The sequence below is a fragment of the Zootoca vivipara genome, chromosome 7 (genome assembly GCF_963506605.1).
Source record: "Zootoca vivipara chromosome 7, rZooViv1.1, whole genome shotgun sequence".
Classification (NCBI taxonomy): domain Eukaryota; kingdom Metazoa; phylum Chordata; class Lepidosauria; order Squamata; family Lacertidae; genus Zootoca; species Zootoca vivipara.
Window position 1 is genome coordinate 78583702 of NC_083282.1, and position 25873 is coordinate 78609574.

The window sequence follows — 25873 nt, forward strand, 5'->3', positions numbered from 1 at the left end:
GGGTTGGAGGAGCACCCATGTGCATGTGCACAGGCGCCATCAACCTGGAAGTCGGTCCCTGTGCCGCGGGGGGAAGGCAGCAGCAGGGGTCACCATGGGCCGGTTAGACAAGCCTCATGGGCTGCTACTGGCCCATGGGCCTTAGGTTGCCGACCCCTGAGGTAGCCAACCTAGGAGAAGGAAAACTCTGATCACAAACCTTCACTGTCCTGTCCTGTGGCTAAACTCAATTGAGTGTAAACCCTCTGCCTTGTGGAACATCTTCAGGAGCAGAAAAGGCTAAGGAGTAAACCCTACACAAATCCAGAGTGCCTCCTTCCAGAAACTCCTGCAGCCAAGCTGGAGCCAAACGTATTGCTCTGCTTTCCTTGAGACAACATCAGCCGAGAGGGGAGGGTCTTGTCATCCTAGGCTTGCAGCCTTGGGAGATCACCTCAGTGCTGCTGATGCAGCAAACAAACAAACAAACAACCTAACTCCTATCAGCCCCAGGAAGCATGGCCAATGGCCAGGGATGATGGGAGTTGTAATTCAACAGCATCTGAAGGGCCAAAGGTTTCCAACACTTGCAATAAGCTACAAAACTATGGCTTACTATGCAGAAGAGATTGCTCTGGAAGGAAACAAACGATGGTCCCAATTGAGTGTTGCATCAAATCCAAGTTCATTTGCTCCAAACAAACCTCGGTTTGCGCGGTCAGGCGGAGTCCCCCAAAGCCCCAGGCAGAATGATGACACAAGACCACGTTCTATGGGTGTAAGGGGGTGGGCTTACAGGGAACAGCCACCCCTCATCAAATCCAGCTCTTCGAATGGCTCGGACCGGACAACAGTGGAGGGACAGGAGACAGGAAGGAGGAAAAAGGAAGTGAGCAGAGTGGGTCGGGGCTCAGGCAGCATACAAGAGCCCTACCTGCAGCCTGTGATATCAGCAAGGAAGGAGGGGCCAGCAGAGAGTTCCAGCGGGGAAACAGCAGAGGGGCGTCCTTTCAAATTCACCCCGGAACTGAGGCGATCAGCGGCTCGCAAACGCAGGGTGAGGAGATTTGGGGTCCCCAAACTACTCTGCTGGGGGAGGAGCCGAAAAGCGCCATTGGGAGAATCTGATAGTACTGAGTAGACATGTTTTCATGAAGCTCTTGCACTGTAAATAACTTTCACAATAAAAGTACTAAAGACAAGATGTTTTGGAGTGTCGAGGGTAGCCAGCAACCGCCCTGACAATGGGATTAAAATTGGCCACAACTTTATTAAGAATTCAGATGTAGGGAGACCTTGGCTCAGGCATTGGGCGTATACCCTTCCCAGCCCCCAGCCGGGGATCTGGGTAATTTCAGGCTTATCCAGCATGTGTGGGGGTGACTGCTTCCCAGGAATGACTCTGCTTCAGCCGTGTTCAAGGTAAGGTTACCTCCTCCTACCTGGCCAATTCCCCCCCTGGCAACCCCTCCCTGAGCTGGATTGGACAGGTAACTGCGTGGGCGGAGACCACCAGTATCCAGCCCGGGAAGGCAGCACCGGCCTCCGAACTTCCAGGGCTGCCCCAGGGACCCCACTGGGCTGCACGCAACCGCGCAAAATGCGCCTCCCCTTTTATGTGGGAAACAGTCATTCTGGAGGAAGCAAAACAAACCATAATTCCTGGTTTGGACACAATACTAAGTCAGTTTTCTCCCAGCTTAGTTTTTTCCCAGGGTGAGTGGGTAGCAGCAATCATGATCCTTCTGCACCATGCCAAAGGCCTGTCTAGGCCAGCATCCTGATTTCACAGTAGCCAACAAGATGCCTGTGAGGAAGCCACCAGCAGATCCCAAGTGCAACAGGAGCCTCCTCACTGGTGCTCCCCAGCAACAGTAAAGTGGGCGGCACTTACTTGCGCAAGGTAGAATTTGGTTTATGGTTTAACACAATGCGCAAACTCTGTCAAAACAAAGACATCTTAACCACATGGAAAAAGGAAACACTAAACAAGTCCAAGAACTAATAAATAACAGGAACTAATAAATAAAACTATTGCTTTCCAAAGTAGATTTTTTACAAAGATTAAGGCCATCTTTCTAGTCAAAAAGTGGGTTTTTTAACATCGGTTCACACGCCTCGCTCAGCAGCAAGCATCAGCCAACATTAGCATTTCAAGCCAATCTTTAATAGCAAATCATTTATCACACAAAAAAAGTTTACAAAAGGATGACCCTTAAAAAAGTTGTAAAAGCAAGACCACTGTTGGTGAATTTTTGAAGTGGAAGACAAGTGATTGTGCTGGAATGGCTAAGTAGGAACTTGACACAACACACATTTCAGGTCATTGTGTTAAGATCCAAACATGGGAAAGCTGATGAACGTATAAACATTTTGTTTCAGGTGGCCTCCTTCCCTTCCCCTTATTTTGGGTACCGGCCAAATGTTTATTGTACAGTCTTAAAGAGCTTTCGTTCTCAGCTGTGTTTCATCTTCAGATTCCATTCTTCATTATTTGTAGAGACATTACCAGTGAACTAGGGAAGTGTTCTACAAGTTCACTCAGAACAGTTCATTTTTAAGTGGAGGGCAGAACAAAGCCACTGGCAGAATTGCCACCAACAGAGGGTATCAAAAGTCTTTTTAAAAGAGAGAGAGAGAGAGAGAGAGAGAGAGAGAGAGAGAGAGAGAGAGAGAGAGAGAAGACAGCAATACAACTGGGGCAATATATTCTCCTCCCAAACATCCTTTCTTCCAGAAGAGGCATTTATAAAGCTGAAGGTGTTGTGGGGCGGCTGCTCCTACCTAAGCTGAGCTTGGCCTGCAGGCAAGAATAGAAAAAGAACTGCCAATATAATTCTATACCACCACCAACCTTCCTGGGCACCAGATTCACTAGACAGCAGAGGTGGCCACTTTCTGTGGGCTCAAGAAATGCCCTGCTTCCCAGTCAGCAGCCTGGTAGCTGGAAGTGCATGTTGAATCACAAACAGACCCCAGGCCCGAGGGAGATGCTATAATCCAACAGATACCATTTACGAGAAATGGCTTCACATGCATTCAGATACACACAGGATGTTACATAGCAAAAGTCCCAAACAGGTGTTGAGTCTGCACTGAAACATAGAGCTAATTCAAACACTATCTTGGTTTATTACACCGAGATATGCACAAGCCTTTTGTGTACACAATGGAGCACATTATCTGCTGCCTGTGCAAAATGCACAATTAAACCAGGAAGCCTCTAATAAACCATACTTTGCCATTTGGGGCATGTTAATCTGGAGCACACATCAACTTCAGTTGACTGTACAGCAGCCACTCCCTGATGGATTAAAATGGATGTTGAGAATGTAAATATTCTGTGTCACTTTTGTGTAAGGTGCTTGGGATTTTTTGCTGACTCTCGATGACAGTGGCAGGAGACCTCAGCATCTTGGAAAAACCTTGGTTAAAGGTGTAATGATTAAATGGGCAAAAGATTTAGGACATAATATACAAATGGAAGATTGGGAAAAACTATGGAAAGTGAATTTAAAATTTACTGGTTGTATACTGTTGAAAGAGAATTATATGAAAATGATGTATAGATGGTATATCACTCCTGTAAAATTAGCTAAAATGTACAGAACAGGCTCCAATAAGTTGGAAATGTAAAGAAAAAGAAGGCACATTTTTTCGACTTCCGGTCTGTCGCGGCGGAGAGAAGGACGCAGGGACCTCGCGCGCCGATGTCCCTGGCTTCGCGGAGGGGGGGGAAGTCCGCAGAGCGAGCGGATTCCCCGTAAAAACACCGGGTAGAGAGTCCCGGTGACTCACGCGCCCAGCGGCTGCTCCATTTTTTGCGGATCCCCCGCTGCCCGAGAGCTCAGTAGAGCGATCGAGAGCCGGTGGGGTGGAACCGCGGGAGCCATTTTGGGCTTGATCTTACCTCCGAGAAGTGAAGCTCCGAGTCCCGACCCGGCAAGCGGCAGATTCTTCCGAAATAAATTCGAACTTCCAAAAAAGTAAGTGGAATTGTGATTACGGACTTTAAATTCGCTAATTGGAAAAATAGGAGAGACTCTAAAGAAACGGAAGTCGGTCTCTTCCTAATGGAAAATTGAGAGGCGCTATAAATAACCTTAAGCTGAACGATAAAGGACTTTTGAGATTGTGGACCCGAGAGAAAGAAGACCTTTTTGAACCCTCTCAACTCCTGAGTCCGGCCCCCCTTGAGGTACAGCATCATTAAGGGGGAGAGCGCTTTGACAGCTGTCAAAAAGCTGTCAAGCTGTCAAAAGACCGGGTGGACTGCTTTTACTGTTAAAATCGGAAAAATTGGATGAAAATGTGCTAGAATTGTTTAATTTTGGATTTAAGAATGGACTTGTGATTGAGTTAAAAGACAAAGGAAAAGACCAGCCAAAATGGAGTCGACCGTCTGAGAAAGGAATTTTCCAGTACCTCTTTGTTCTCCACCTCCTGTTTGTCTGCGGTCAGGAGAAATATGAAAACAAAGTACTCTCAAGCCTTCCTGGAGGCTGTGCTAAACTATCTACAAACATGGGAGGATATCTACAAGGAACGGCAGCATCCCAATTTACCAGCAGATGAGGACGAAGTCCAAGCCCAGGATATAGAGGAAAATTTGACTTTAGAGACTGTGGAGATTGAATCTGGATGTCAGGAGGAACAATTGGATGAAAATTTTAAAGAGGACTTGGACTTTAAAAAATATGTTTGGGATGAAGCAAAGCATGGACCTCAAAAGGAAGAAAATCAAACAGAGCAAGACAATGAGAAGCAAAGGAATTTGAGGATTGATGGACTTGAAGATCCTGGAGGGGGTGAAATGTGGGATGATGTTAGGGAGGAGTGGAAAAGACAGGGGCAGGGGGGGACAAGGGCCTGGAAATGGACATGGGAAAGAATGGGTGTGGGGTGAATATTTTAGTTAAAAGACTTTGTCTTTAGTTTCTGAGAGACGGTTTTTCGAAATTTTGGCTTGCTTAACGGAAATGCTGATCCAATTGGGGGAAAAGATTTAGGGAGAGGAGATGGAGTCTAAAAATGAATGGAAAAAGTTGTGCTTTCTGGAGGGAATTATAAGAGCAGCTTAGGAAAGAATTTAAGTGAATGTAAATTTTTGTAAGATAAGTTAGGTCTAGGCAGAAGGCTGCCTACTCTCCTTTCCTTACTCCGAGATACTCAGTGGCAGGGGGTGCTCGGAGGGGTGAGGAGGGGATATAATGGAACCTTGGAAATGCTGTGCCCCACGGATTTCTCTTGTGGCAGGAGGGGGTCTGTGGGAGGGCAGCATGGAAAAGGAGGAGGGTTGAGTTAATATTATAAGAAAAGGATTTTAAACTGAAATAGAAAACCCGCCATCAATTTTAGATTTTGTTTTAAGGAAAACCAGGAGGAAGACCACCGAGGAAGTCACAAGTATAAGGTTAAGGTAATAAGAATTGGGGAGTTAAAACTCTCCCCTATTATGTTTATGTCTGTATTGTGTCAAGGTATATCTATGAAAGAGCTGGGGGAAACCAATCCTCAGAACTCCTCCACTCCTGTCCTCTCAGTGGCAGGGGGGGGGAAGAGGGGGGAGGAGGGAGGGGGAGGCTAAACCCAACTTACAATGGACCCCTTTGATGCTCAAAGCACACTGGTTTCACTGGTGGCAGAGGTGAACCAGTGGGTGGAGGGAGAACAAAGGGACAGTATTATATTGTATGTTTGTGTAGTTTGTGTAGTTTTGTTTGTAAAATCAATAAAAATCATTTTTTTAAAAAAAAGAAGGCACATTTTTTCATATGTGGTGGAACTGTAAAATAACCAAAACTTTTTGGGAAATGATTTATAATGAATTAAAAAAATGTTTAAGATAACATTTGTTAAAAGGCCAGAAGCTTTTTTTGTTAGGCATTACAGGTCAAGACTTGCCAAAAGAGCAGAAGAAGTTACTTATGCAAGCGACAACAGTGGCTAGGATTTTACTAGCCCAAAAATGGAAAGATGACAAGACACCAACTAAAGAAGAATGGCAAGAAAAATTGATGGAATATGCAGAAATGGTGAAACTAACTGGAAAACTTAGAAACAAGGACCATAGAGAATTTTAAACTGACTGGGAACCATTTATGCTATATTTACAGAAACACTGCAAAGAAGTGAACTCACTAGCAGGGTTTGAGTAAACACTTACAATTAATAACATAGAAATTAAGATGTAAAAATGGAGGAAATAAAAAGAAAATGTAAGAGGATATATAAAACAAGTACGGTATAAAAATGTTAATAACACAACAATATTTTAGTTAAAGAATGCAATATTAAGGTAGAATAAAACAACCAGGGGAAGCAAAGGAAGTTGAGGGAAGTCTGGGGGGGGGTGGCATTTATATGTTTTTTCTGAATAATGTTGATTGTGATAATTATAAAATTGTAAAACTTAATAAAATATATTTACAAAAAAGAGAGAAAAACTTCAGTGGGTGCCAGCTTTGGAAAGCCAGGATAATAAAGCAACGCCAACATCCTATATAATAAAGTGCAAGTGTTTCTGCGTCCAGATTCCCTGTGTTCCTGTGTCCGCGCTACTGCGCATGTGCCCCACAGACACCGGGATTGGATGCAGAGACTGCACGCACACACACACACACTCTCCCCACCCCACCCCACCTACTGTTTCCCTGCGGCCACCAACCGCTGCTCCCAGCCAGACTGAGCGTTGGCGGCGGGGGGTGGGGGTGGGGGAGAGAGAACACGTGTGTGTGCGTCCAGCAAGGACAGGTCCCTATCGGCGGCTGGGGGAGAGGGAGGAAGGAGGAGAAAGGGCTGCTTTCTCCTCCTTCGTTCCTGTCGCCCTGCCGCCGACAACAAGGACAGGTCCCGGGGTTCGGAGAAGCGCTGCGCAAGCGCTTCTCCAAACCCCGGGATGTCTCCTTCCTATCGGCGGCTGGGGGAGAGGAAGGAAGGAGGAGAAAGGGCTGCTTTCTCCTTCGTTCCTGTCCCCCTGCCGCCGACAACAAGGACAGGTCCCGGGGTTCGGGGGAAGCGCTGCGCAAGCGCTTCTCCAAACCCCGGGATGTTCTAGCGCCCGTTTATTCAACGGGCTGAATTACACTAGTAGATTAATATTCTGGCTTGTGCTGAAGCTGCTTTAGCCCAAAGAGAAAACTATAGTTTATCAGAGGCTTTGAAAGCCATTCAAACTTGCAGGGTGGCAGGGCAATCACTGCATCCAAAGCCCTGCCACACATGGTCAGGGTGGAAGATGGAGGAAGCAGGCAGGTTGATGTGCCAACATGAAAATGGCACATAGAGTAAGCCCAGTTTGGGTCTGATGCTGTCATATGGTGGCAGCAGGCCTGGTTTGCGATCCACTGGATGCCAGGCCATCTTAGCCCCATCCCTCCCTAGAAAGCCCCATTTGGGAGCTTTCTACTGGCCAGCAGTGCCAGTCTCACTGGTGGCACTTCCTCTCATTCACACTTGCAGCAGATAGAAGAGGGAGTTCAAGGGCATCTCTTCCCCCCCCCCCAAGTCCACCAGCACTGCAGCCTTGCACAAACATAGCCTGAATTGCTCTGCCCCTGGCTTAAGTTGTGCTTGTGGCGAAGAAGTGAGTGAAGGGTCTGCGTGCACCGAAAGGACATAAAGCTCACACATGCCTCAGGTGAATATGGTCGTCCAAACACAGTCACATTCTCTCTTTTACAAAGACGTAGAAACCATACAGCCTGTCTTTAGTAGTGAAATGGTGGCCATTCTACCATGTTCTGTTACCCAGGACCACATAAAACTGCTCTTCATGCTACCAGTTGGCACAGCACATGTTGTGACCTGAGCAAGCAAAATCAGCACACACTTACTTCCAGAGGACCTCCAGTTGCAGTTTGATGGTACCCAATTCAGTTATATCCACAATGATGGCTTGAGGCCGGGTTGTGAAGAAGTCCAAGCCGTCACATGTCACCATGCCAACCAACAGGGTGCTAAGTCCCCGCAGCTCTGTGACCTGGACAACAAAAACAACAAAGGATATTGTGCTATCAGTCAAGGGTAGCTATATACATACCAACCTCTGGGTGTGGAAACGGGTACAACATGCATTGGGTTACATGAACATGCAGTCTACATACAGCACAGTAGCAAAGTCTTCTACTCAAGGCATTTCGATTCTCATGCATCTCCCAGAGCACATTTGCACTGATCCTATCAAAAATGGATAAATGTGTGACGTAACAGCCCAAAATAAAAGCATCTCAACTTTCAGCAGAACAGAACTGTTGGATTCCAGGCAAACACTACCTGTTTACTGCATACCAGAAGGCTGTACCCACAGTGGCCTTGTTGGCACATAATGGTAAGCCATAGTGTGAACTAGGATGGCTCTCCAGAAGATGTTGGACTACAGCTTCCATCAGCCCCAGCCTCCATGGCCAATGGTCATGGATTATGAGAGTTGTAGTCCAGTGGCCTTTGGAAGGGAAGGACCACAGCTCAGTGGCATAGCATGCAGGTTCAATCTCATCATCTCCAGGTAGAATTGGGAGAGAACTCAATTGGCAATCCTGGAGAGCCGCCGTCAGTCAATGTAGACAAGACTTAGCTAAATCAATGAATCAATTGATTCGTGTGCATGCACACTTAAACTCATACCAATGACAAACTTAGTTGGCCTCTAAGGTGCTACTGGAAGAAAAGAAAAAATTATTTTGTTTCGACTATGCCAGACCAACATGGCTACCTACCTGTAACTAGATTTAGAACAGTTGGAGATTACACAGGATGTATCTATGCTACAGATTTCAAGCAAGTCACTTCCTCTCCCCAGGAGCCCCAAAGAACTGTAGTTCCATTAAGGGTGTAAGGGACTTCTAATGGATCTTATCACTTTCATCAAGGTAGAATATTCAGATTTCAAAATCTGAATATCCAGGAGAGATAAACTGATACAGAAGTTTGTAGTGCAAACTGGTCACTGCTGTATCCCCATACAGACTGCTGCCCTGGTACAAGGCATACACAACAAACAGTGCTGTGTTTTTATTACAAGCTTTCAACACTCAAGAGAGACTTCTCAGGCTCTTGGATGGTGCAATGAGTTCTTAATGTGCTTGGAATATGCTGTTCTCCTTCCTTTTAACATGAGCACCCAGTGCTACATTGTGTAAGCACAAGAACTGCCAGGTATCTCTGGGTGAGACATCAAGACACCCTTCGTAGAAGCGCCAAGATCAAGGGTTACAGGATATAATTATGACTTTCCACTGTTCCAGACTGACCAAGGCATCATAAGAACTTTCTGCTTTGATTATGGCAAAGCCACATTTATTTCTACTGGATGAGACCCGATGAAGGGTGGGGGGAGAGAAGGGCAGCATTGGAAAAGAAAGGATAAGAGACCCTTATTACTGCAGAAAAACAACAGGATGGGGTAGAAGAAGCACACTCACACAGACTTTGGAAAGTTGCACATTAGCTTTCCTCATGCTGCCAAAATACTAGCCCAGGGCCTGAGGGAAGGCAGGTCAGGGTAATTGCAATAGCCCAGGGCACAGAGCAAGGCAGGCAGGGTACAGTAGTTGCATTAGCAGTAGGCATAGCAATAAAACCACAATCACAGAACTTTGAATCATAGAACAATGCAAAGAAGCATTTAAGGCGGGTGCTTGAGGTTACTTTGTGCTTGCCCCTGTCTGGGTCAACAAGATGAGAGCAGAAGTGCAACCTAACCAACCTCAATAACTCTCTCTCATGGGCTCATTCTATGCGGCTTAGGTTTGAGCTATCTGAAAGACTGTATTCCCTCCATATGCTGTTGGGTTTCAATTCCGATCAGTCCCAGCCTGCATGGCCAATGGTCAGGGATGATGAAAACTGTACTTCAGCAACAAATGAAGGGCACCATATTGGCTCCTCTTCATATAATTCTAGAATTGCAAAGCTGGAAGGGTCATCTGGTCCAACCCCCTGCAATGCAACTAAAGCATCCATGACAGGTGGCCATCCAACCTCTGCTTGGAAACTTCCGATGAAGGAGAGTCCTCCACCATCCCAGGGAGTCCGTTCCACTAATGCAAGCTAACACCTGACCCGATGATCTTTTTAGAGAACGGATGAGAAAGCACATATGAATTGCACGCCAACATGGTTAAAATGTTATGGGCTAAAGAAAGCAAGAAAATCTTAAAACGTGTGGGACTGAGCTCTGCCAACGACACAAAAGCCAAGTCTATCACTTCTTCCTTGAATCTGGAGATGACTCATCTTCACTGGCAAAGTGCAAGACTCGCATGTTTTCTCACAGTGTTTGCACAGTGCATCTCAATTAACCTCTCAACACGGAGTGAGCGGGGTGGGGGGCAGCGAAGAAAGGAACATTTTAAACACATTTCCAAAAGCTCTGCTGGAGAGGGATCAGGAATTCCTCTCAATGAGGCTCTACCCATCTCCAGCATTCTCACTGCCAGCAAAAAAGGAGTGTTGCAACAGTTCTTTCAGAGAGTTTGAAAGCTCCAAGCAGACTGGCATTTCAGAGAACAGTGCATTTCAGGAAGAGTCAAATTCAGAGCTTTGACGTGCGGGAAGCTGGTTTCAAAACAACGTGACTAGGGTGAGTCCCCCACTCGGTTTGATTGGCACACAGTAACTCATCACAAAAGATAGATTCACTGCATGTTGGATAACTGGCAGGTGTGTTGACATGTAGCGGCTCTATGAACCTGCATGCAAGCTTGTCGGAAGTGCAGTTCTGGGCAGATGACTGGACCTCTTCCTGCCACTAGTTCCTACTCAACAATTCAAACTCGATTGACAAGAAGATCTGCCAGTTTACTCTGGTGCCATACACCCCTCAAAGTGCCATGTCATTGTGTCATTGACGGATCCAATGCTGGAGTCCCTCAGTCCTAGTTCAAATACTGATGTTCATTGCATCCCGGTCTTAAATACAGTCTCTCTAGTCCGTTCTTGAGCACTAAGCACCAGAATTTCAAGATTCGCATGTATCATAACCATGTTGCCTCACAGAAGAAATAAAATGTTGAAGAAAGGCAAGGAAGTGAAACTATGGCTGGTTCAAAGAAGCTAACATGTGGGCCTTCAGCAAACAGTTATGAAATTTGTTTCAGGAGCTTTAGGGAGAAACATGAAACAGGCAAGTGCCTTTGCTATCAAGAGTCAACACGTGCTATCACCTTGATTTCAAACTTCTCATGGAGGTTGGGTATGAAAACTTTTTCCTCCTCATCCCAAGTTTGACTGTCGTCGGTTAGAATCCGGCCTTTCAGTTTCCACTTTTGGCGCCCCAGCCGTACAAACACCTAAAAAAAAAAACAAACCCAAGGTTTTGGAGGAGCATGTATTTTGACTTAATTTGTGGGATCTCAAACGATTGATAAGAAGGGCCTGCTGGATCAGGCCAAAGGCTGAGGGTCACTTAGTCCAACCCCTGGACTAATGCAGGAATCTTTTGCCCGACGTGTGGCTCGAACCCCCAACCCTGAGATGAAGAGCCTCGTGCTCTACCAACTGAGCTATCCAAGTCACATAAATACATGCATACCTGTAAACATCCAAGTTTCATCAAACCATCATGAATTAGGTAAGTACACAGGAGGCAATTCCCAGCCATGTGAAGTGCTGAACGAGAAACCATTTAAACTATTATAATATGCAAATATGCTATGACTTATTTGCATATTATACAAGTTGGAATGCTTCCTTTCTCTTCTATCCAACCAGAGGCAACAACCTAATTCAGTATTCTGGAGGCTCAATCCATCTCCACAGCATCCTAGATTTCTTTTTATATGGACATAGAACCATAGAGTTGGAAGAGACCACAAGGGCCTTCCAGTCCAACCCCCTGGACATAGGAAGCTACTCTGTACCAACTCAGTTGAGGGGTCGTCTAGATCAGTCTCCCATGCACCATAAATAGGGGGGGCATGTGGCCCTCCAGATGTTGCTCAACTTCCAGCTCCCATCACCCTCCATCTGCATGGCTAATGGTCAGGGAGTCCAGCAAGACCTGGAGAGTTGCAGGATCCCATCCCTCATCTTCACCAATGGACAGAATCACTCCAGGATGTCAGGCTGGAGTTGACTGCCTTACATGGAGATGCTAAGGATGGAACGTGGGGCTGTTTGCAAACAAAGCATATGCCTTACTATGCAGGCAAGGGCTGTAGCAGAAGCTCCCCAGGTCCAATCCCTGGTATCTCCAGGTAGAACTGGGAGAGATGCTTGTCTGAATCCCAGGAAGGCCAGTGCCAATCAGTGTAGACAATACTGAATTCGATGGACCGATGGTCTGGCTTCCTGCTATTGAGCTGAAGCCCTTCTGCCACCTTCAAGCAACTTCTTCCAATCAGAATGCTAAATACTATACCTCATACTGGTCCCCTGGGCAGAGGCGTGCATATCCCACTAACCCTGGAAAGAAGCACAGAAGGAATTTGTTAACATTCGTCAACTCAGAGAACAGAAGCCATTAACATAAATTGTTAGAGATCTCAAAACAGTTCTGGTTACCGTCCCTTCAAGTAAATGCCACAAGGAAGATTTATGGGTGAGCAAATCTCTCGGGATGGGGAGGTGGCGGCAAGGTTTGTTTTTAAATAAACCATATCCAGCAGATAATTGCTATGGATGTAAATAACTCCAGGTCACAGCACAGACCAGCTGCTTGCTTATACGGGACAACCTCTTGAGAAAAAAAATGAGGGTCAGAAAACAGCACTACAGAGAGTGCTGCATATAAGTTCAAATGACATTTTATTTTAAATGAAAAGCAGCCACTGCCGGCTGCAGTGAAGACAAGAAGAAGAGTCTTTGGGGAGTATGTTCTTAACCCTTCTCCTGCCATCCCTTGGTGCATGCATCTCTCTGTAGCATGTAGCCTTCAGCTACTCACTTTCAATTGGTCCTTTACACAAAAGAAGGATAAGGATACAAGGGTGCTTTGAGTACTCTAAACTAACACTCGTAACCAGCTGACCACCAGCACTTGCAAAGCCATGCATTTCAAACCATGTGGGCAAAGAAATATGCTTCACTTGGCATCATGGTGCCCTCAAGTGATTGGCAGGTGGGCAGTGCAAATCATAGAAGCTGGAGGACCAAAGCATTCAGCCTACCAGCCAGAAACTGTTTCACATCTCTGCTCTAAACCACTATATATGATTATTACATGGTAGCAATTTACTACTAGAACCACCAAAAGTGGGTTGGCTTCTTGACTCAGAAGATGTCTGATGCTATTCAATTACTGGCAGAAGACTCAATGGAAGTTTCGTAAGAACCTGCCTCATCCCAAACTCCTTGGCAACACCTACAGTGAAAAACTAATGGCTGGTTTGAGAACCACACCGGTTTATTCTCAAGGGGGCAGTAGTGGAAAAGAGAAGCGATGCAACAATTCTGTTCTTGAATCCAGGATTTGTTCTTCATGCCCAGTGATGCCAAACCCCTAAGTAAAAAGTTCGGTTTACCTTTCATCTTCAGATGAAACTCTCCCAAATGCACTTCGAGGGTACCCTCTATCAGACACATATCCTGAAAGAAAGAAAGAAAATGGCACTGAACACAAGTGAGCATTTCAGAGCGATGGTCAAATATTTGCTCTAGGCACCAATTAGCACAAGCACAACAGGATCTCCCCCATTCTCTCCCTTCCCGTAACCCACTGTCCCCCAATCTTCTCCAGGTGGTTGGAAGAATTGTTGCACTGATGGAATGGTCTCCTGAATGCTCCGTTAAATGCAACCCAAAATGACCAACATACATTGATTTCTTTCTGCCTGTTAAGTTACTTGTTGGACTCATCCCAGCACAGACATGGATGTAAAAGGCAAGAGCTGGCAGATTTACAACCTACAAAGAAAATCTTTCCTGGAAGTAGTTAAGCAAGTTCATTACCATTTCACATACCGCAATGCAAGCCATGCAAAAAGGAATTGTAAAAAATAAATAAAATTGTAAAAATAAAATAAAAAGGAGGGGGGTCTTCTTCAGGTAAGCTTGCAACTCCTTTCTTATGGTTCCCCAGAGATGCTTCCTGTGTTTCATCTGCTTATGACAGACAGAATTTTGAAAAGGGTCCCAAATTCAGCTAAGAGGAGATTCACACCACAGATTCAAATCTGTTTAATAGTAATTATGTCTTCCCTGGGGGACCTTGCAAGCTGCAGTTCCACAGAGAAGGAGACTAGGGATCTCTGACACAATTTTTAGCCTGTTTACCAAAATACAGCTCCCATGATTCTGTGGGGAAGCCATGAAAATTAGACTGGTAGAAAAGAAACATACATTAGTACACCTTTATATTGTCCTTGGCTAAATTAATACTGATCACGTTGCAAACTCAACAGCATCAAGCCGATAAGAGTGATGTAATTACACATTTCAGAGCATCCTCATTAGGTGGCGCAGAATATAAATGTAATAATTGCTCTCCAGACAGATTTTACAAGGGTGACATTCAAGAACAGTCAATGTCAACATTTAAAAAACAAAACTGTGGATTACGAAGAACTGATAGATACAAAAGTAATTGTACCTCTGTGCATTCTTGAAGGTTTTTATAAAGTTCCACCAGGCTCTCTCTTGATGCTTTTGTGGACGGGGACAAGGAAAAGGCATGTTTCATATTTGAAGCACCATCTCGCAGCCGGCACTGGATGCTGTAAGCTTCATACAATTCATCTACCTTTTTAAAAAAGAGAGGGGAGAAAGGTAAAAAGATTGCAATTCATTCCAACAACAACAGCAAATCCCATTTATTTCAATAATGCTTGACGCCTTACAGTTATCATGCTTTTGAATGCAAAAAGTCCAAGACTCGGTCTCTGGTCTACCCAGATAAAGCTGTGAATGTCGCCTGCTTGGAACCCTACAGAAACCACTGCCAGGCAGCACAGCTTCTTATGATCCCACAGCTCATACATGGAAACATTGCAAGGAAAAACAAAGCCAATTGTTTTATAAGAATGGAGTTTTTCTTTAAAAGTTTACAATGCAACTTTTGAATTACACTGTTCAGCATGTGCTCTCTTCGACAAAAACCAAGAGGAACTGAAAGTACAGTATTGTCTTTGACTTGATCATACTCGGCAAAATCAAGTAGGAAAAGTCAAGATCAGGTCTTCTTGAATAGTTGAGGCTGATGGGTGTCCAATAACAATTGCAGGGGGGGGGCACAGGTTGACCACCCTTGATCCACTCCAGTGCTTCCCAAACTTGGGTCTCCAGCTGTTTTGGGACTACAGCTCCCATCATCCCTAGCTAGCAGGACCAGTGGTCAGGGATGATGAGAATTGTAGTCCAAAAACAGCTGGAGACCCAAGTTTGGGAAACACTGGTCTACTCCATCAGACAGTGTTACTAAGGTTTCAGGCAGAGACCCTACCCAAGGTCTTTAAAGCTGGAGATGCCACGGATTGAACCTAAGGCATTATGAATGTTTTGCAACTGAGCTGGGACATTTCTGCAATCTAACTACCCACTTTCTTGTGGCAGAAGAAATCTTTGGTTCATGCTATTCATTGGGACAACACCAAAGTCCAAGGTTCACTCCATCTTGCCAGGCATAGAGCAGCCTTCACCAAACTCCAATGTTTTGGGCTACAACTCCCATCAACCCTAGAAAGCACGCCAAGCTGGACAGACAGGAGCCGTAATCCACAGACACCTGGAGAACACCTGGTTGGTTGGGCAAGGCAGATCATGTGGAGGACAGGACAATGTGGGAACCAGCCTTTGATCCCACAAAAATCCTGGGAGGCTGGTTGACTGAGCAGAGGGCAATTTGCCTGAGGTAACCTGGCCTACTGTCCATATTCAAATCCAACTCAGGCAGCCACAAACAAAGCCTGTTTTCAGAGCTGTGGCAATAAGGAGGGATTAATCTGACATGTAACAGGATGCTATACCCACTGTAAAATTTGAGAGCATATGGCAGTAATGAAAATGCTTATGCCAAAGAGGAACAACTGTACCACTGTAATGTGCAACTTTAAAGCACAGTTTGCTCTAATTTTAAGGCCAATAAAATCCATAAACCCTTAATGAAGGCATACTCCTCACTCAAGCCAACAAAAGCACCAATGGGTTATTCTGAACAAATTATTTTAAAATCCTGTATTTGGCTTTCTAAAGTAGTCAGACAAAGGGGGTTTGCTGAGCACCATTTAAACCTACCGGGTCCTGTCTCTAAGATTTAAGGGCATTTGATTCCTCTTGATGTCAGGCACAATCCCGCTCATGACACGCAACAATTCTTTGCATGACAGATAAATTTGGCATGATGCCATGCTGCTTTTGCGCCTCTTTACAAGAATATTTAGTCTTGGCACCACCAAGTGGAAGCCATCAAAGTGCTGCAAAATGCAATGGTCAACAGTGTTATTGAAAGAGACCTTTTCTTCCTCAGATTGCTTCATCAGAGTCAATGCAGCGAGTATATCCAAAAGACAACGAAATGTTGACATGAAATCAGAGCAAGTCAAACCCAGATCTTGACAGAAAAGGTTTCTGCTGTTAACTGAGTAGTGGAGGATGGTACACTTTTAACATTTATTTTTGGCTGAATATAATAGGACAGGAGCGATCTCTTGGTCTTGAATTAGACTAGTCCTCATGAACTAGTCACGAATCCAGCAAAATAGATAAGAGGAATATATATATTTCTGTGGTTTGGGAATCTCCTGGCACAAGAGCGATGGGCCGCCTTCTTTTAGCTGTCATGCAGGTAATAATGGCTTCTTCCTTCCCTCCTCTCTGACCTCAAGCAGTTTTGCTTTCTTCCAAATATGCTGGCAGGGCATACAAACTGGTTCTACAGGCTAAACCTGGGCTGTGCTCAGTAATCACTCTGAATGGAGGCACCGCAAAAGAAAAGAAAAAGGTCTCCTCCTTTTGTAAAGAAAGCCATTGTGGCTTTAGAAAGCATCTAATGCAATTTCCCTTCCAACAGGCTATGGCAAAAAGTATTTCTTTCTGCCCTGCATTTGTTTATAATCATGGCATTAACCTTGCAGACAGAGAATATAAGCCCTTACCTTGCTTATATGGAATTCCAGTTTCCTGATATACCGTTCGACAGAGCGGATTTGCTTTTAAGGGAGGGACAAAAAGACGTGCAAGAGGTTATTTATACATCGCCAAACACGGCACTGCTGGGAAAGAATTTAACTCGTTACCATGAGACATTGCCTAAACATGTGTTGTTGTTTTAAGAAGACTACGATGAACCAGTATCGGCATACCGATGAGGAGATGAACCAGTATCGGCATACCGATGAGGACTAACTGCATCCACATTTTCGGTCACTACCACTGTCATCTGTACCAAGCGAGGTTAATTTTTTATTTTTTAAAAAATCTTTCTCGCCTTTCCACCACATAGCCGATCGACTCAGCTTGGACAACTAAAGCAACACCGTTTAAAAACTGATCTGCCGGAGAGAGATAGAAAAAGCTGCAGGTTGTTTCATTATTTGTAATTTATATGCCACCTTTGGCAGAAAAATGGCAGTGGCGGCTGGTGCTCATTGGGACTGGGAGGGAGGGAGACCAACAGGAAGAGGAGCCATAATTCAAGACAGGCAAATTCTACCAACGCTGGTTTTGTTAGCAACATCGTCCGTCCCAAGTTCTACAGGGGCAACACTGAGACTTAAGAGGAGGAAGAAGCTGAAGGCAAATGCTCCCCCACCCCACCCCGGACTGGTTGTAAAAGACAGGGGAACAGGGGGTGGCTAGTCTGGAGCTGGTAGGGTAGGGCCCCATTCACTTCAATGGACTGGCCTCCACTGTGTAGAAGAAATACAAGATTCTGAAATAATCATAGAATCATAGAATTGTACAGTTGGAAGGGACCATGAGGGTCATCTAGTCCAACCCCCTGCAATGCAGGAATATGCAGCTGTCCCACACGGGGATCAAACCTGCAAACTTGGCATTATCAGCGCCACACTCTAAGCAACTGAGCTATAAACAATGTGAATGAAGCAGTAGCATCAGTGTTTGAAACGCCCATTGTTCTAGGGCAGGCATCCCCAAACTTCGGCCCTCCAGATGTTTTGGACTACCATTCCCATCTTCCCCAACCACTAGTCCTGTTAGCTAGGGATCATGGGAGTTGTAGGCCAAAACATCTGGAGGGTCGCAGTTTGGGGATGCCTGTTCTAGGGGCATTTTGCGAGAGGGAATTTCATTAGTGCAAGCAGTTTCTGAGCTCTGCGCCTAAGATTTCAGATTAAAACTGCAGTGGAAGGAAAGGAGGACCTTTTTCTGCCTCCCCACTTCTGAAGTCTGGAGAAGAGACCCATCTTAAGAATATTAGGGGGTGGGTGAGCAGGGGAACCAGGGGTCAGCAAACATTTTCAGCAGGGGGCCAGTCCACTGTCCCTCAGACCTTATGGGGGGCCGGACTATATTTGGGGGGGGGGGGAATGAACAAATTCCTATGCCTCACAAATAACCCAGAGATGCATTTTAAATAAAAGGACACATTCTACTCATGTAAAAACATGCTGATTCCTGGACTGTCCACGGGCCGGATTTAGAAGATGATTGGGCCGTATCCGGCCCCCGGGCCTTGGTTTGCCTACCCATGAACTAGACCGTGGAAAAATGAATATAAGATTTTAGCTGCAGTTCATTCATTTTCAGCTTTGTATTCTTTTTATTAAAAAAAAAAACCTAGACATTTTGTTGTTTCACCCATAATCTAGGTTTAAGGTGCCATTGGCTCCCAGTACGTTTCTGAGCACAATACAAAGTGTTGGTGCTGACCTTTAAAGCCCTAAATGGCCTCGGCCCATCGTTCTCCCCAGACACTGAGGTCCAGCGCCAAGGGCCTTCTGGCGGTTCCCTCACTGCAAGAAGCAAAGCTACAGGCAACCAGGCAGAGGGCCTTCTCGGTAGTGGCACCTGCCCTGTGGAACGCCCTCCCATCAGATGTCAAAGAGATAAACAACTACCTGACATTTAGAAAATACCTAAAGGCAGCCCTGTTTAGGGAAGCTTTTAATCTGTGATATTTGATGTATTTTAATGTTTGTTGGAAGCCGCCCAGAGTGGCAGGGGAAGCCCAGCCAAATGCGCAGGGTATAAATAATAAATTATTTTAATTATTTATTTATTTATTATTGTTGTTGTTGTTGTTGTTGTGGTTGTTACTATTATTATTATTATTATTATTATTATTATTATTATTATTTAGCTCCTAGCTTTCATATCTCAGTTTCTAACACTGAGTAGCATTGACAATTATTAAAAGATGAAGCATTAACAGCTATAAAAGCTTAGCAAAGCAACTAACTCTTTTTTTGTAACAGATCTTTGGTGGGGGGGGGCGATACTTTGGGAAAGATGGATTTTTAAAGCCTGCTAAAAAAAATCCATAGCATATAGGTATGCTCTTCCACAGTTTGACTTTACCCTCAATGGCACATTCTTCCATTGCTCTCCAGACAAGACGGATGCCAACAACAATCTAGGCATGCACATTGCACGCCTCTGAGAGGAGAGAGCTCCACTGTCTGAGAGCCACCACAAAGAAGGCCCCGTCAGATCAGAATTACTGCCCCCTGCATACAGATAGGCTCCAGAAGTTGGTACTTTAGATGCAGGCTTGTGGCATCTGCTTTGTGTTTTTGGTCACACTCCCCAAGGAGGCGGAGCACCAACCAGAAACCCACACTCCCCAAGGCCCAGCCTTCATGCCACTAGAATTCTCCAATTTTCACAAGCATTCAAGCAAATATTTGGGGGTAGTCAGGTCCATCAATGGTTTTAAATATGGCTCTTTGACCTTGTGTTGCTTGCAGTACACACATGCTCAGTCACCTTAAGCCAATTTTCATAATCATTAATAATATTTTTATGCTACTAAGTATGCAAAAATCCATAAGTAGCTTACATAAAACACAATAAGCTGGATTTTTTATAAACAAAATAAAACAGAATTTCTTACCTTATCCAAATCATAGTAGAAAGCCTGAAACAGAAATGTTCTAAATTTTAGCATGCAAATTACTACATCCACAACCATACATTGCCCAAGTGCAGTGCTAGAAAAAAAGTTATATTCAGTGGGGGTTAAAAAAAAAGATGCTAGCGTTCACCTTGAAGTTATTACAGTAAATGCCACACTTTTAACATTTTGGGAGGGTAGTTGTTGCTGGTACTGCAAACCTTTGAGTACCCCCAGAAAAAAAGTTCTGGTTTTATTGTTTCAATATATTGTTTTTATGAAGAAGTCTGCTCCTCCTTCTTGTCTTCCAGAGTTCTTAATTGCAAGAGGGTGTTTGTGCTTTTATTAGCTGTGTGGTCCAGGTGGGCTTGAACGAAAGCTTTCACCGACACAGCAGTGAGAAACTTCTGGCCTCCATCCCAAGAGCCACATGGTGTGGAAGAACCCAGTTTATGCAGCCTGTCTGAGCTCAGTGGGTCCTTTGCGGGGAGCAGGCAGAAGTTCTTCTGTCCAAAGGGCTGTCATGTGCTCCCCCCTTTTTCTTCTTCTTCTTCTTCTTCTTCTTCTTCTTCTTCTTCTTCTTCTTCTTCTTCTTCTTCTTCTTCTTCTTCTTCTTCTTCTTCTTTGAAGGCAGGGTTATTGCAGCTCCACAAGCTATTTTTACTAGTAAGGTAAAGGTAAAGGGACACCTGACAGTTAAGTCCAGTCGCAAATGACTCTGGGGTTGCAGCGCTCATCTCGCTTTACAGGCCGAGGGAGCTGGCATTTGTCCGCTCCGCAGACAGTTCTTCCGGGTCATGTGGCCGCATGACTAAGCTGCTTCTGGCGCAATGGAACACTGACACCAGAGCAGCAGACGGAAACGCCGCTTACCTTCCCGCCGGAGCACTTTGACATGTTTTCAAACAGCTAGGTGGGCAGGAGCTGGGACCGAGCAACGGGAGCTCACCCTGTTGCAGGGATTTGAACCTCTGACCTTCTGATCGGCAAGCCCAAGGCTCAGTGGTTTAGACCACAGCAGGAGATAAAAGGACTGGGCTCTGCAGAAATATATTTTGTCCTTCCTATGATTTAGGACTATATTGGAGTGGGGCAACAGACGATCCTTTCTGTTAAGATGTCGGTTTGGCCCGGTCATGTATAAAGCATGAAGTTAAGGCTCAATGTTTGGAACAAGTGGTGCATACAGCTCTGTGCCACCACAGATGCCAAGAATGAGTCCTATAAAAATAAGGCAGGCCACAGGTTCCCAGTGTCTACCCACAGTGTCTACCCACAAATGATTGAAGTTAGAAAGAGAGAACAACTTACCAGCCTGGAGTTTCTTCTTGTATCTTTGTGGCATTCGGAGAGGTAATCCAGCTCGGCCTGATGCATTTCCAGATATTCGCTATAGGAAGAAAAGAATCAGACGTGATTATTAAGTACTATGTATAAATCAGAGGGGAATGTTTTAGGGGAGTGGGAGATATGCAGGACAGTATTGGGCATGGGAAGGTTACGTCTTCACACATACGTACATACTTGCCCCCAAGAGAAGCAAAACATTAGGATCAGCTTAGAACAGATGTTTATAGATGCAAAATATAATAATAATAATAATAATAATAATAATAATAATAATAATATACTAAGCTTTAAAAAAGATCTTCAACCAGCTGTATTGCAACATGTTCAGTTTTTATTTTAAAATGTCAATAATCCCGGAATGAAGTGTTCTAATTTAATTGGTTGACCTGAAGTAGGAACCCTATCAAAGAAAAGGAGGAAAGTACCCACCCTCTGCTTAATTACTCTCCTCATTCTCCTATTCCAACACATCTTCAAAGGAGGTTGATTGATGGCTACTTTAACAGGTATTAATCACCTGATATTATTATGGCATCCTGGTGATTGACAGGTGGGTAGTCTAGCCCACCTGTAAAAGTAGGCCTAGGAAGGATTGGGGGTGGAATCCAGATCCACTTCACCCACCACTGGAAAGATCCAGTTCCCCAACCTTGCTCTATGATAATCTTATCTAGCTATCTAGCTATCTAGCTATCGTTAACTTGAAAGCCTCCTTATTACTTCATTGACTTGCCAAAGCAAGGAGGGTTCCCTGGCACTCAACAGATGTTGTCACTGCAACGCTGAAGAAAGCCCTAGAACTTCACTCTCCCATTTTACCCCTCTTCTGCACCACTGCTCCCTGCTATTTTGGAGAGTCCGTGGAAATCAAGGGGATGAAATGGAGAATGCCTCTTGCCACTGAACACTTACCCTTCAGGGTTCTGGCCTCTTAGCTCCTGCTGGGTCCAGTGGGGACCCCCCCCCCCCCAACACACAAAAAGTAGAAGTAATAGTTACAGATTCAAAACTCCATGTGAGCTCCCAGGGGGGGCAAAAACCTCCTAGGCTCACATTCCACTAACTTTGTGAGTTAATTCAGACCAGACATGAATAACTCAATTTTCTCCTCTTGTATTTTAAAAAAGGATGCAGTCAGTACTTCTTTACAAGATGCAGAACCTAAACAGGTCAATGTGTTTATGTTAAGTAGCCTGCGCCTTTTCCAAGTTACTTTTGGGGGTATTTCCCCCCCCTCTAACCATTGCAAAGACCGTCCCACCCATCCACCCGAGACACATTGTTCCTCCAGAATCCAGCCATTTGATCATCTGCCAGTTAACACAAGAACAGTGGTCTCCAAAGCTAGTTTAAATATTTCTGCACTCCAACCTCTAAAATGCGGCAGCGTAGTAAACTTACTGGAGCGAAAGGTTTGCTTGCTCTTATTTCATAAATTCCCAAGCCAAGCAAAGATAACACAAAACAAGTAGATACCTGCATCAAAGAAAATTTATTAACCAAGAAAGCCATTCAGGAGCTGAACAGCTAGTTATTTATTTATGATTGCTAGCGATTTTGGCATATATATATATGGGGGGTGTCAGCGTTTGTCAAATTAAAAGTATAAGGCATGGGAAGCGCTACCTTTAATTTTACACAACAATCATTTCCCTCAATAGATATTGGTGGCAAGAAGTTGGTAGAGCATGAGGCTCTTAATCTCAGGGTTGTGAGTTCAAGCCCCACGTTGGACAAAAGATTCCTACATTGCAGGGGGTTGGACTAGAAGACCCTCATGGTCCTTTCCAACTCTAAAATTCTATGAAAATTCTATGATCTTGTTGACTGCTATCTGTTGAGCATTCTCCACATGGCTGAGTAATGGCCGTGAGTACATTTTCTTGGTTCCACTGAACTCCCCAAGGCTCTTTCTTTCCAGTAAGCAGGAACACCTCAAGGTGAGACCTTGGGCTAGTCACACTTCTCTGAAGTCTCTCAGCCCCACTCACCTCACAGGGTGTCTGTTGTGGGGGAGGAAGGGAAAGGAGATTGTTAGCCGCTTTGAGACTCCTTCGGGTAGTGATAAAGCGGGATATCAAATCCAAATCAAATTCAAATCTTCTTCTTCTACTACAGCAAAAGGCTGTAAGTGGGACTGCTTTGAAGGGTGGTTTAGAAACTGCAGCTGGTGCAGAATCCTGACCGCAAGACAGTCTGACCATGGCATGACTGCACTGGCTGCAAATTAGTTTCCAGGCCCAGTTCAAAATCTTGGATTTGATCTATAAAGTCTTCCACAGGACCACAATACCAACTCTACAAGTCTATGAATCTATTGTATGACCGTCTCTCCCCTCATGGATCAAACTGGACCTTGTATTTGTCATCTGAGGCCTTTCTCCCTGAGAAGAAGAAGAGGAGGAGTTTGGATTTGATTTCCCGCTTTATCACTACCCGAAGGAGTCTCAAAGCGGTTAACAATCTCCTTTCCCCTCCTCCCCCACAACAGACACCCTGTGAGGTGGGTGGGGCTGAGAGACTTCAGAGAAGTGTGACCAGCCCAAGGTCACCCAGCAGCTGCATGTGGAGGAGCGGAGACGTGAACCCGATTCCCCAGATTTTGAGTCTACCGCTCTTAGCCACTACACCACACTGGCTCACTGAGAGAGGTATTGAGGATGACAGCATAAGAACAGGCCTTCTCATTGGTGCCTCCACATTTGCAGAATGCTCTCCCTAGGGAGACATGCCTGGCACCATCACTATCTGTTTTTAGGTGCCATTTTTATTCACCCAGGCTTTTGGACCCTGATTTGAAGGGTAAATTATGTTTGCGGCCTTTTCTGCTGATCACCCTTTTTGTCGGGTGGGCTGAGCTACATCTGCCCTTTTATAAATGTAACCAAGGAGTATTTTAGGCTGCTTTTTACTTGCTTTTAATGTTTCTGTAAGTCTCTTTGAGTTACATTTGTGGAAAATATGACTAATAAATACAACAACGAACAACCTCCTCAAACTTTGTCTCTCTTGCTGACCAGGCCAACTGCAAACAGTTATTCTTCAGACCCATGTGTCATGTGATTAGCAGCTAGCATCCACCAGCCATGAATGTCCATTTAAGCAGACACGTTCCAGCTATCAATGCGGTTGAAGAACCATCTTCAGCTATTGCAAAAGTACCAAGAAAAGGCATCTCTCCCTGTAGGGCCCTGCACAGGGTGAGTTATTTCCTTATGCTATACAATACTTCGCAGCTGATGAATAAATGCTAACACAGAGAAGACAATGAATAAATCCAACACCCTTTTAGATACGCAACACCCTTTTAGAATGTGGCTTTGGGGGGTGGGTTATTGGGTTATTGCTTTTGACTTGATTTTATATGTTGTGGTATTGTTGTGGTCTTGTGGTCTTGTTGTGCCCTATGCACCAGTATAGGGCGGTGTATAAGTTGAATTAATAATAATAATAACAATAACAATAATGAATAAATGCACTTAGCAGCAGCTGAGTAAATGCTAACACAGAGAAGGCACAGCAAATCCCAACATACTAGTGTGATAAAAGGAATGGGCTGAGGTGGGGAGAGACAAGAAAGCCTTACTGGAGTCCTTTCTTCAAAGCTTCAAAAACTTTCTTCACTTGTTGTGGCTTGGGATCCCAGATGACCATCCCTTTCTGCAGAGAGGGATAGGTCTTGGCAGATTTCACTGACATTTTAGACCTCGTGGAACCTTTGCTGAGGGACTTCCTGCAGAAAGGGCAATTGAGAGAGAGAGAGGAGACCACAATGAATTTAAACAAGTACACAAATAGCTTGGCTTCATCGCCCATGATGAGGATGTAAGATTATAAAGACGAGCCTAATTCCAAAACCTAATCCTCTGCATGTTAAAAATTAAATACTACCCAGTCAAAGTATGTTCTGGTTAGGAAGAGAATAGTGCTACCTTAACAAACACATCTTCCAAAACCAACGCAGGGGAGAATCACATGCTGCTCATTGATTGCTTTTTACAGATACCCTCCTGATATTCCTGTACCCCTGGAACATTTAAACCTTCATATCCTTGCCAGTTCTCCCCCAGAATTTTATTTATTTATTTGATAGAATTTTACACCATCCCTCCACAAAGGTTTCCTAGCTGGTTACAATAAGACCTGCTGAAAGACAAAACAGCATTCAGGAGCAAGCAAGCAAGCAGCATTAAACAAAAACAAAAAACAAAAAAAAAGGCCTGAGATTTTTTATTTTACTTCATTTTTAAATAAATTGTTTCCCAGGAACAGAAGAGCTAACAGTATTGGTAGGGTAGCCATTTAAGCATTGCCAAAGAGAGAGAGAGAGAATGATTCATCTATTTTTAAAAAAAGACAAAGGGTATATCCAATATTAGCCCTACTTAGAGTAGACCCATTCAGATTCATGGGCATGGCTAACTTAAACCCAAGGGGTAGAGTTCAACATCACGCTATGACGAATGTTCCATCTTTGCAAACTTTACAGCCCACCAAATGGAACAACTGCCCAGCCCTGTTTCTCTCCCTGCCGTCCAGTATGCAGGTCTGGGGTTCACCAACCCACACCCCTAGCCAATTTTGGGGGGCATG

The 25873-nt window shown here is 44.6% G+C and overlaps 1 protein-coding gene across 5 annotated transcripts in view; it reads right to left on the bottom strand.

Annotated features, from left to right (window-relative positions):
- Positions 1-25873, bottom strand: part of RIPOR3 (RIPOR family member 3) — a 114223-nt gene that overhangs the window by 35242 nt on the left and 53108 nt on the right. For 3 of the 5 annotated variants that reach the window (XR_009557957.1, XM_060277302.1, XM_035122812.2), the window contains exons 3-11: positions 24867-25013; positions 21242-21320; positions 19931-19954; positions 17010-17063; positions 14510-14659; positions 13443-13506; positions 12341-12384; positions 11145-11270; positions 7815-7960 (exon numbers count right to left, since the gene is read on the bottom strand). Coding sequence is in view for 4 of the 5 variants with exons in the window: in XM_060277302.1 (XP_060133285.1) it covers positions 7815-7960; positions 11145-11270; positions 12341-12384; positions 13443-13506; positions 14510-14659; positions 17010-17063; positions 19931-19954; positions 21242-21320; positions 24867-25013 (834 nt within the window). In the remaining variant the exon portion in view is untranslated. The remainder of the gene's footprint in view (positions 1-7814; positions 7961-11144; positions 11271-12340; positions 12385-13442; positions 13507-14509; positions 14660-17009; positions 17064-19930; positions 19955-21241; positions 21321-24866; positions 25014-25873) is intronic. The other 2 variants (XM_060277304.1, XM_060277303.1) reach the window with 2 other exon arrangements.